The following is a 12,662-nucleotide window of genomic DNA, read 5'->3' on the forward strand; positions in this document are numbered from 1 at the left end:
AAGCAATCCGAGTACACACTGATACAAACAGACGTATACCGTCTCGCAAACGAAAACACTGACAAACGATTTCTAGGCAAACATGATTAAAGACAAAATTTAAGTGTAGAATTGTCGCCTGTTTAATGTCAATGAATGGATAACATAATCATGTTTGCTGCTTTCCAGGGTACAAAATTTAAACTTTGCTTCATGCACTATGATGCGAAAACCTGAACATTACGAGTTAAAGTTCAAAATGTGACACTGACATACTGTCCTGGGCTATGACTTTTGACTGTCGTTTATCCTTCAATCATTTTCGTTGGAAGTCTTGTTTTTCGTGTGTATTGTTAAAGCAAATGGTTAGGGAACAATGTTTAACGATACAGTTTACGAGAGAAAGTAAAAATATGTCGGCTTAAAGTTGGTTCACCATCAAAATAAAGAATCGACAAGATCGGACTAATTTGAATGAAAAATTCATGAAATTGTGTGAACAAAGACGAATTTGATCTTCACATTCTGCGATCCGTCAGCGGGAGGGACGAATTTGAATGACAATTGACGATTCTGAATGCTATGTCTTCGAAAATGTTTGACGAAAAACGAATTACAATGACAATTGACGAAATTGAAGTTAGGATTTGCGTTTCACCTGCTTCTCGGGACGAAATTGAATAACAAATCTTTGAAATTAAATGACAAAAGTGCGAAAATGGATGGGAAAACCTATATATATATTTCACGGAAAATCGATCAAGCTGCAAATGTATAAGGCTTGAATACATGTTTGAATCACTATAATCTTTATATGATTTCATCCAATTTCCAGTTGTTGTTTTCTATTTTTCATAGCTGAAAAGTGCTACCGTGTTTCTTTTCTAATCAACTATCTTGCACAGTAGCTAGTCAGCACAAGATTCGTCATAGGCCTAATACATTTTTTTTTCTGCCGCTGGTGTAAAATAACGGGGTGACATTTACAAAGATAACGTGAACTTCGGGATGATACAACTTTAAACATCTTACGTGACAAATTGATTCTATTAAATTCCAAATCCTCAGTCTGATGACAGGAAGAGGTTAATGGGGTTTCCCTGACATCAGACAAACTGAAAGTGAGCCTGTTACATAAAGATTGATCGTAAGACTGATCTTACGATTGATGCGATTCAAAAAGTAACCCTCAATCTGCTATTTCATTTCATTTCATTTCATTTCATTTTTATATTATTTATTTCACGGTAGCACATTAAATCTGTACTTTAAAGAAGAAATGAAGAACTTGCTTCCAAAAGGCGCTAAATCCAACATTTTAAATGGATTTAGCGCCTTTTGGAAGCAAGCTCTTCAAGATCAGTCCAAATATAAGTTAGTCTGATAAAAAAATAATAAAATCTTACGAGTTCAGCGGTATAAACTTGACTGAAATGGGATGAAAAATAAGGAACTTATGACATTTTGAAGTTTTGCTAATTTCTACAAAACCGTTCTTGTACAGTGGATATGAATATACAAATGAGTGAGCTATCCACGTCATACCCTCACAATTAAATGATCCATAAGTTTGAAACATGTTGTTATTCCCGGTTGAATAATTTCAGAATAGTGATCAGTAAAGCTGGTATCTCACTGAGCGGCGAACGTAGCGAATTTGAGATTCGCCAACTTTTCTGACGAATGTTTGCAAAAAATCAAAGTTCGCTTCTGCCATTAGCGACAGTTAGCGACTTTTAGCGATGTTTAGCGACAATTAGCAACACTTTAGCGAATGTTTGCGAAAGTGTTTGCGAACACAGGTGGCGACTATTAGCGAATGTTAGCAAATGTTAGCGACAATTTTGCAAATGTTAGCGACAATTTTGCAAATGTTAGCGACAGTTTTGCAAATATTAGCAACTGTTTGCAAATCCTTTGCGACAATTTTGCGAATGTTCCTGGACCTGGAAAAGTACCAGGCGATTGTGTATAGTAAGACCCATAAAACGACATAAAACCTTCCACTAAATTCAGATCTCTTGTGACAACCGTTCAAGATGGATTTCCAGGATATGGAAATAAATTTCTGCCAAGAAGAGGCTCAAGGTGTTGCTATCCTTGAAGAGCTGCTTTGTCAGGCTGCTGCTACAGCTATTCTCTCTAAAAAAGAAAGAGTGAAAATGCTCACTCTTGAAGAAGTGAATAACAGAAAAGAGTGAGTTTCAAGTGAAATTAGAGTGATTTGGACTGAAAATGTTCATTTTCACTCATTTTGGAGTGACTTCGGGGATCACTCCAAGATTTTCGAGTGATCCCTGAGGTCACTCCAAAATGAGTGAAAATAGATATTTTCACTCAAAATTCACTCCAATTTCACTAAAAACTCACTCTTTTATGTAATTCACTTCTTCAAGAGTGAACATTTTCACTCTTTCTTTTTTAGAGAGTTGTGCAGCATAAGAGAAATAAAATAACGAAAAACAAGAAAGGAAGAAGAAAAGAAAGAGAGAGAGTGCTTGTTGCAGAGGACAGACTTTAGTCAATATGAAAAGCTTTTGAAGCAATTACAATCATGATGGAGATGTCAAGAGCTTCAAGAACTTTCTTAGAGAGGAACCTTGTCTGTTTCAGAAGCTTTTATATAGGAACCATGTGGTTACTTGTTCGCTAGCAGTGGCGAATCATATAAAAACGTTAGCGACACCGTATTACGACCGTTTGCGAATTCTAACGAGGGTTTTGCGAATGTTTGCGAATGTTTGCAACTGTTAGCGAAAATACAAATTCGCAAAGGTTCGCAAAGAAATTTTGAACATGTTCAAAATTTCTTTGCGACAAGAAAAACTGTTTGCGACAATAAAAACCGTTTGCGAACTTTCTTGCGAATGTTAACGAACCTTTTGCAACCGTTTACGAACCCTGGCGAATTCCCAAATTCGCTACGTTCGCAAACGTTCGCCGCTCAGTGAGATACCCCCTTTAGATATACGAGGATTTGAGCCTCGGGCATAATTGCGTTTGAATGAAAAACTGCAAATTGCAAAATTTTATGTACAAACTAAAATTTATATGTTAAGTTGTAAGGGAATGACAACATGCTCACTTGGACATTAGCATATTCATATTGACTGTTCAAGAGCTGTTACCCCAAAAATAGCGAAACTTCAAAATGTCATAACTTCATTATTTTTCATCCGATTTCGATCAAAATCATAACGTTGAATTCGTAATATTTTACTCTTTTTTATCAGACTTACTTATATTTGGCCAGGGGTTTCCCTTTTAAATCAAGCATAAACACCTTTATGAAACAAGACTTACGATTGCACTCATCTTAGGCTCGAGGCCCCAAGTTACACTCAGTAAATTGAGCTTAAGATCAATCGAAACTCCAACCTTATGAAACAAGTTCGTTCTTTGTATCGCAGTTTAATACCATTCCCTTCACCAATGTGTACACAACCGTAATTGGAGCCAGTCGCTTGCCCTTGGACTATAGACCAGTTCGTAATTCCACTTTGCGCATGAGCAGAAAAAGGTCATTTGTACCAACAGGTATTTTGGTTTATTAATTCACTGACATAAGTATCAGTGATGTGATGATTATTCATGTGCTTGCCAGCACATCCACCTGATAGCAAGCCTGGTATTTGGCAATGTCAAAAGAAAAAGGTTTGTTATTGCATTCCATACGAAATAATGAATTAGATGCCTGCTAAAGTGTCAACTGGTATGACGGACTATTCTGGTCACCTGTTCTAAACACAAGTTCATGCTTTGTTTGAACACGAATTCCATAAATTAGTATGTCGGGCAAGCTTATGCATTATACCGCTTTAAAATGAGTGAAGTGCCTAACCAACTGAGAAAAAAAAGAAAGGTCATTTGCTCCAAGGTGTACATGAGCTAATTACGAACTGGCTTATTGGTTCTGTTGAAAAAAAAATGTGCCACGAAACAACAAGACTAATAATGGATGAAGATATAGCCGTTTCGAGTGTGTGTGTGTGTGTGTGTGTGTGTGTGTGTGTGCGTGTGCCGTTGTGGGTTTTTGCTTGTGTGTATTTGTTATATGTGTGCTCATGTGAAGAGGGGCGTATTAGAAGAAGGGAGAATTGTTTTTGGGATGGGTTTTTATTTTTGATATGATTCTTCCGGGTTTTTTTTTTTTTTTTGGGGGGGGGGTGTTCGGTAATTTGCTGAACTGCTTTCATTCCGTTTTGATACAATAAAAAATGAAACATGTGTCTCAGTAATTGTTATACCTCGGGTAATTTCCATTTTCAAGTACGGATATTTATTCTTTGTTACGTTATACAGCAATTGAATTGCTAAGATCAGGGCCGGCGCACTGTTTTCAAAAGTGTGGGGGCCCACTTCCGGGTTTCATGAGCTAACAAGCAAAAAAAAAAAAAAGGTCCTCAGCTCATCTCTCCCCGTCCCCGTCCACTTCCGGGTTTCTTCAGCTAACAAGCAAAAAAAAAAAAAAAAAAGGTCCTCAGCTCATCTCTCCCCGTCCACTTCCGGGTTTCTTCACCTAACAAGCAAAAAAAAAAAAAAGGTCCTCAGCTCATCTCTCCCCGTCCACTTCCGGGTTTCTTCACCTAACAAGCAAAAAAAAAAAAAAAAAAAAAAAAGGTCCTCAGCTCATTCTGTCCCCTCCCATTGTAGTGCCTCTTACGTACTTCCGGGTTGAAATAAGTGTGGGGGCCCAAAGTGATGACACCTTATGTATTCCTTTGTATGGTGCACAAAAGGTGTGGGGGCCCGAGCCCCCACGGCCCCCACGGGTGCGCCGCCCCTGAAGATTTGAATGGAAGTGAAGAAATTACCGGAAAAAAATTATCATCCCTTTATACGCCCCTCCTACAATTACGATGATTCAGTTTTAAAATTATGCACAATATTTCCACCATTTTTATCGTAGGTAGTTTATTTGTTCAAAAGAATATTTGCATGAATTGTCTTGTTCATTTCAATAACAATTAAAAGTGACTGTAAATTACCTTTGGATTACATGGAATCAGAAATGTAGATTACTGAAAGAAAAAAAATCCACATTGAATACAGATTGTTCAGGAGTTGTTGAAGAAAAGTTTCGTAACACCACATTGGAGTTTACTGTGTAAAACGGTAGCACAGGAAGACGTTGAACTTGGGTCATCCCACGATACCGACACCCACGAGTCATACAGCCCACGAGTTCGACATTGAAAACAGGTCCATGAGTCATACAGCTTACGAGTCACACAGCCAATGAGTTCAACACTAGGCAAATAAAGCCCACGAGTTCGACACTAGGCAAAAACAGCCAACGAGTTCGACAGATACAACACGGTCGGTCTCGTGGACCTTATGTTTGCTTAGAATCGAACTCATGGGCTGTCATGACTCGTGAGCTGTAACTTGTGGGTGCGGCTGTATAACGCATGGGCTGTATGACTCGTGAGCTGTATGACTCGTGGGAGTCCGTCTCGTGACGAGCACCCGTTGAACTATGGTTATTGAATTAATACAATGTCCATGTCCAATGGACGAAAGACTGACAGATAAACCTCGTACATTGTTCATTTTCGCATTGGGATTTACTAAGGGGAGATATTTTGTGTGAAGTAACACTCTGGAGTTGCAGTACTCAATTATGCAACTGTACACAAGACCTAAGTGTAGAATGCATGATTATTTTCAGTTTTTGATGTGTAAATTCAGAGGTACCAATTAGAGCAAGAATGTACAATTAAGTATACGTTTGGCAATAGACAGAAATTATTACGTGATGCTGACAATAACTGCCCTCTTCCGAATCATGGATTTGCTGTTGTTTCGTGCCACTTTAGCCGCCATACAACACAGCATGACCTTTATAGAAACTGTGAAAGTTCGTCTGAAAGTTGGGTTTTTGTGGGGGTTTTTTATTCTTCAGTGGTTCTTTTTTTCTCATTTCTGATATTGTTTTCATCTTTTAAGTGCGTGTCAAGTTACTTCCAACAATGCCAACAAAGCCTGCATTATTTCACGCTTTCATAAAAACACATGAAAAATAACAAAAGAGGAGCTAGAAACAAACGTAACGCTATGAATCAATTAATTACACACATAAAGCGTCGGTATACAACACACTTTAAGAAGTGTATCAGGGCAATTACCCCCGAGGACAATTGCACCCCGGCTAAACACTGGTTAGTGATAAGGTTAGAGTTTAGATTAGGTTCAGGATTAGGGTTAGAGTTTGGGTTAGGGTTAGGATTAGGTTCAGGATTAGGATTAGGGTTAGGGTCAGGAGAAGAGTCTGGGGTAATTGTCCAGGGGGTAATTGCCCTAGAACCGTTATAAGAAAGTGTTGGGTAACAAAATATAAATGAAATCGCTTCTCTCTAAATTTAAAAAAAAAAAACGAAAGAAAGGGAAAAAAAGGGGGGGGGTTCAGCCTGCAGTTATGCTGACTGAATACGGCGAAATTATTTTTTCCTCCTGTAATTTACTGAGCAGTCAAACAAAAGCTGCAAGACTGGTACCTCTTTAACAGAAAACATACTGGTGAGGAAAAGTTTTACGTGCACGGGTTTTGTGAGCACATGTATGTTTTTCCGAACTCGAAGGCGGCGCTATGGAATGTTCCCGTCTCTATCACGTAATAACCCCACAGTCCAAGTTCTTCAATCGAAATCGCAATCGTTGCCACGTAGGTTTCTATCAAGTTGTATTCGAAGCCGGTCTCGACCGGACCTCGCAAACATTGATCGAAGGTGGCCACAGGTGCTGTCATCGTCAACTCGACGCGATGAGTCGGGCTATAAATTCGTACAGTTGCACGTCCCACGCATGGATGAAAGTCTCGAATTGTCACAGAATTGTCGGGTCTGAAGTCGAGACTAAGATTACGCGCAAAATTCCTGTAGCCGAACAAATGCGCCGGGACGATGGCTGGCAGTCCGTACGGGGACAAGACGCCGAAAGTACCGGCAAAAGCAGTATTTGTGGACTTGTTGAAACCTTGTGTCCACACCCAGCCTTCCGGGAATCCCGATCCCCAGTTCTTTTCCTGATGAGCGTGAGCATTTCCCGACAGCGTCCGCCCGGTGTCGAGATTGCGCCAGGTGTAGGTACCGGGTGTCGCAAGGCTGTATACAAACCAATGGATAGGCAGCGAAGGTAGATGCGTGAGCCAACCCTCTGGACCTGTGGAAAATGATAACGCAATTAATGTATACACAGTTCAGAGTTATGTGCGTCTCGACATTCAATGTTGTGAAGGTCAAATGCGGCTTCTCACCAAACATTTTAAACAGTATCAGTACTACACATAGTGCCTTTTAGTATTTGATACTATTTCCACTTCGTAATCAGTGTCAAAAGTTTCTGAACGAGAAGACAACATACTAAATAAGTGATATAGAGAACTCTCATAGAAGTGGTATAACAGTTTACCAACATCGCGGCTTCAACTTCAACGCGCCATGCACGTTGGGGGTGGATGGGTCATTAGAATATCACGTCGACGAACCATGTAAGCTCTTCTACCACAGCCATCAAAATTAAAGATAAGATCACCTTGTTACTTTAGAATAGAACTTTTATGCCGCAAAAAATATGCAACACTGAAATGGAACGCGAGATATCACCTATAGTTTAGCCAGGGCTCGACACTAACGGTGGCCCGGTGGCCCGGGGCCACCAAAAATGAAGAAAAGTCAGGCCACCAAATTTCAAAAAAGGGCAAATTTGGTGGCCCGCCTCGGGCCACCAAAATTTTTTGAAAAGTATGTCAATATATTCGTAACTTTTTGCGCCAGAAATTAGCAGTTAAATTTGTTCAAAGGATGGATGAAAAGGACTGAATGAATGCCTGAGAGTGAGTGTTGCAAGTTTGTTAAAGTTTATTTATAAGTAGATATGTCCAACTTCTAATTCTTACTATCATAAATCTTAAATATTTGACTCATTCAAAAAAAAAGGACTTTTAATGTTTTTTATTGTTTTTTTTTCGGGACACCAAATTTTTCTCTCGGGCCACCAAAAATTTGAAATTTAGGATTTTGGTGGCCCCATCGGGCCACCAAACAAAAAAGTTAGTGTCGAGCCATGGTTTAGCTTAACAGTTGGTTAAGTTGGCGTCACACTGTCTCGAAATTGACACAAGATGGCAATATGGATGCAGAATATTCAATTTCGTGCGAAGCGGCCCCCAAAAAGCTACTCAATATGGTCAAAGGCCAATCAACAGCAGAAGCAAGCATACGCTCCCTGCCTGCAGAAGGTCACGCGGTGGCGCCTGAACTACACAAGAACACGACGAAAGCTACATTTAGACGATGTGAAACTTTATTAAGAAGTTTACTTTGAAGGAAACCAAAACCCAAAGAGAAATGTGGATTGAGTGAAAGTAGAAACATTAGTATAACACATTGGTGAAAGTTTTGAGGAAAATCGGACAATCGATACAAAAATTATGCATTTTTAAAGTTTTGGTGTTGGAACAGCTGGAAAAGGAGACTACTTGAGTTTATGACATCAGTGTGGACAACAATATAAAGAAAATATAAAAAAATGCAACATGCTTTCACTGTTCTAGCGTAATGAAAGAGCACTTGACTAACCACTTTCAGAAAGCAGGGGGTTATTACCCTTATGTCAGTATCAAGTTGTTAGAATGTGTAGTTTTAATTAAAATTGAACTTTTGTAAAATTCTCTTTATATTTTCTTTATAATTGTTGTCCACGCATGACGTCATGAACTCTAGTAGTCTCCTTATCCAGTTATTACAACACTAAAACTGTAAAAATTGATAACTTTTGCATCGATTGTGCGCTTTTCCTCAAACTTTCACTTATATGTGTTCTACTAATGTTGCCGCTTTCACTCAATCCACATTGCTCTTTGGGCTTTGATTTCCTTTACGGACACACAAGGGAAACGCAATGGCTACATGAAGATTTTGCCATCGTTTACGAATTTGCCACTGGTTGGAACCCAAGGAGCTCACCAGCGGTCATAGAGGGCTTATGATTATAACGTTCTCATGAATAACCCAATGTTTATACGATCATTCAGCGCCAAACATTAACATCATCTCAGTGTGAGTGTATCACTGCTCAATTACGGGAGTGTGAGGTAAAATGAACTTCAGGCATGGCACGCCTGTCGTGCCTGTCGTAAACAGCATGACATTTGGCAATGGCTGTGCTGCTTCTCCACAAAGTACATGTACTTTGAAACTGTCAGGGCCCGGTCACACTACCCAAAAGTCGCGTAAACGCATGAATCACACAAGAAATTTGGTTGTGCGTTCTTGTCCGTCGAAATTTTTTGCCGATTTACGCCTTGAAAATCACCGATGAACTGCGCAAGAACTACGGAAAGATTACGCAAAAATCACTTACAAACCACGCACTTTCAGCGCATAGGCACGCAAAGGCCCCAAATAGGGCGAATTCGTGGTTGTGCGCGCCGACTGAGGTCCACGGAAAACCACGCATAATCTGCGCATTCAATCACTAATGAACTGCGTGTGAATCGCGCATGATTTGCGCATGAACGCGATAGCGGCAACATTTTCGCGAACGATCACTGATATTCCACGCATATTTTGCGCATTGTTCGCGTAAAAACTACGCAATCTACGCAAAAATTACGTAAAACAGCGCAATACTGCGTAAACTTTTACGCGAAGCCGAGTTTTGAGCTGCTCAAAACTTTGAATCGCGTATAAAGCGCCGATCCGGCGCACATCGGCGGACAGCTACGAAGGTTCCACGTCAGACAAACTCATGAAATGCGAATTTCTTACGTGATTCATGCGTTTACGCGACTTTTGGGCAGTGTGACCCATGGGGGGGGGGGGGAACTCCACGAGAAACAAAATCAGTTTTAACTTGAATGACTATCAGTACAGTATGATGCGTTTGTATGAGATTTTCAAGGGACAGTACATTTCACGCTGACATGTAACCTTTTATCAAGCCTACCATGCCTATACTGCATACTTTTGTAAAACAATTCATTGACACTATACTAGCCCCGAACTAATTTGATGGGTAGAAAAAAAAGGTGACTGTATAACATGTATTCATACTCTGTATTTTTTAACGTGGTTTTGTGTGTGTGTGTGTGTGAACGAATGCAATGCAAATAAATCTCAACTGAAACTGATAAAATAGATACCTCTTCCTGAAGAGTCCCAGGCAACCGGTCCTGAAAAGTTTCCAGAAAAGTTGATTTCATCTATTGTGAAATCGAAGACCGTTGAATTCGGCGTCACGTTGAAAAACCCGTACGACCGGGCTGTCCATTCAAAATAAGACGACGACATCAGATCAGGATTTTTCGTCACCGGTTTCCCGCCCCTTACGGTTACCTCGATGTCGTCTTCGTTGGGATAGGCTTCAACGACCACCATAGGGGCGTCGCTCCCGTTGCTGCGTATCAGGCCGAGATATGTGTCAGGTGCATCGGAGCCGGACTCTCCGGGAGACTTTCCGTCGTCACCGCGGGGGAGAACTCGGCCGAATAGGACGCCAAGCGACCGCGCGTTGTCTGCATCGATTAGTCTCATGTACCAGCCCTCAATGAAGGGTCCCGTCTGGGGGTAGACGTGTGGATCGTACTGGTTTGGAAGACATTGCTGGGTAAAGACTGCGAGAATGATGGCAACAACGATCACGCAGATGCCGAGCTTCCACGAGGTTATCATTCTCTGTGAAGTTGATAAAGGGACAACAATGCACTAAATAAGATATGATTCTATTTCCGATGTATGATGATGAGAACATGAAGCTACAACACAGCAGCTCCGTGATTTTATTTTGATTATAGTGATATCAATTATTTTCTTCTTACATGGACAGCAGACGAAAGTGATGAATGTCTGTCGTTTTTCGATGTAAGTTCCTCGAAGTTTATCACTTTTGAATTTGATTTTGTTGAAATTTTGTCACGCTGCTTTGCTATCTTCCCTTCTAAAAACCTGTGATGAGGGGTCAAAATCTTCACCCATTTCCATGGGTATCTCTAGAACAAGCATAATGTATATAATGGTTGACCGCCTTGGGGGGGGGGGGGTACTAGCACCATTTTCACGTGCGTTATGAAACAGAGCTAAGGACTACAGTGTTGTTTAGACCTAATAATCCCTATTTAGTCAGAAGAGTGAACAAACTTTGTTCTGCTTATCTAATGATGCTTCGACGCCCTGAGAATCCCGATAAGAGCTAACAAGACTGTCCTACGATACAGAAATGCAATGTTGATGGACCTACTGTACTGATCAAACCAAATCAACTGCTGTTCAACATTGCAGTTGCTACCCGAATGGAATCTCCAACGCCAATTTCCTCATTCCATAAATCAAAATCAGGACTTTAAGCGAAAATGTACCTCTGTGGATTACTACTCATAATAGACAGATTAACTTGAGCTGCGGTTGTGCAAAAAAAAAAAAAACACAACCCAAACAAACAAAAACAAAACAAAACAAAACTGTTAGCCACCTGCTTGTTTTATAAAATGCGTCGAAACTGTATTATGGCTAATCTGCGCGCTGACTGGGAAAAGTCATGCGTCCCGTACATATACCGGATGTATGGAGTTATATATACGCATGGTTATGGAAAATTGTAGGACTGAAAGGAGGATATGCATGCACTCAGTGAGAAATCATTACATGGTGATTGACAAATGAAATCAGATTGCATATTTTCCGTAACCCATCCCGTCATGTGCACTGTATATGCGTGCCGCTTGGATGAGCTGTGTATGGTATATGTGCATGCATACATGCAGCGCAGTGGTGTAGAGCTCGAGATGGTGCTGCGTGGAAAATTTTACTGGGAAGTTGCAAACAAACACAGCATTCCATTACGTTTACTAGTAGTACTTTGGTACTGTTACATAAAGTTTAAATCTGATTTTTTAAAACTTATTTCTGTCGCTGCTCAATATGTCTGATATGGTAAATGATTGGTAAATGATAATGATTGACTCTTTCAATGATACGACGTATTGTCCTAAAACTAAGATCCATTATTATAGCCCTCGTCTTCGACTCGGCAAATATATGAACCTTGTTCAGGCAATGTATATACGAATGATGCACAGGATAGAGTGCGTTAGTGAAGGCGTATAGTGCACTCGAGGGTATTTACAATTGTGAAACATGCACTACATTGTAAATACCCGAGAGTGAGCTATACGCCTCCACTAACGCCACGAAATAATTCTGTACATCATTTGTTTTATAAAATGGGTTGAAAATTCGAAAACTAACAGCATTTTTCAGCGTTTTCACGTACCTTTGTGGGTCAAGACGTCCGAAGATGTTCGTCCCAAACATTTACGCACGTCGCACTCGGAAATCCCGCACATATAAGTATGATGGGGGGGGGGGGGGGTTGGGTTTCCGGACACTTAAAGGGTGTGTACAGTTCTGGTCGAGGTGAAGATTTAGCTTTTAACGTTTTGTGAGATATTCAGAAACCACTCTATGAGATGTCAAGGAGCATGCAGTTCTAAGGGGTATCAAAAGTTTATTCGATGAAAATCGGTTTTGAAATGGCTGAGATATCCAAAAACAAGGTGAAACAAAGAGATACTAATAAAGTTGGGGCATGTCGCCTTTTATTATTAGCACTTTTTGGGATATCTCAGCCATTTGCAAACCAATTTTCATCAAATAAACGTTGAATCCTTAAAATTACATGCTCTT

The 12,662-nt window shown here is 40.2% G+C and overlaps 1 protein-coding gene across 1 annotated transcript; it reads right to left on the bottom strand.

The window, feature by feature from the left end:
* Positions 1 to 6,511: 6,511 nt before the first annotated feature.
* On the bottom strand, positions 6,512 to 10,652 carry LOC139711506 (uncharacterized). Its single transcript, XM_071623385.1, has 2 exons — positions 10,124 to 10,652; positions 6,512 to 7,140 (listed from the first exon to the last, which is right to left on the bottom strand). The coding sequence occupies exons 1-2, from the start codon at positions 10,650 to 10,652 to the stop codon at positions 6,512 to 6,514; spliced, it is 1,158 nt and encodes a 385-aa protein (XP_071479486.1).
* Between the last annotated feature and the right edge of the window lie 2,010 nt (positions 10,653 to 12,662).

The sequence above is a fragment of the Diadema antillarum genome, unplaced genomic scaffold, assembly GCF_040938485.1.
Source record: "Diadema antillarum isolate AM-2024a unplaced genomic scaffold, OU_Dant_1.0 scf00000040, whole genome shotgun sequence".
Taxonomy (NCBI): Eukaryota; Metazoa; Echinodermata; class Echinoidea; order Diadematoida; family Diadematidae; genus Diadema; species Diadema antillarum.

Bases quoted from the DNA above. Each gene is read 5' to 3' on its own strand.
- LOC139711506 (XM_071623385.1), bottom strand. From the start codon at position 10,652: ATGATAACCTCGTGGAAGCTCGGCATCTGCGTGATCGTTGTTGCCATC. The intron at 7,141-10,123 runs GTATCTATTTTA...CATTTTCCACAG, and splicing joins CTGGGACTCTTCAGGAAGAG to GTCCAGAGGGTTGGCTCACG.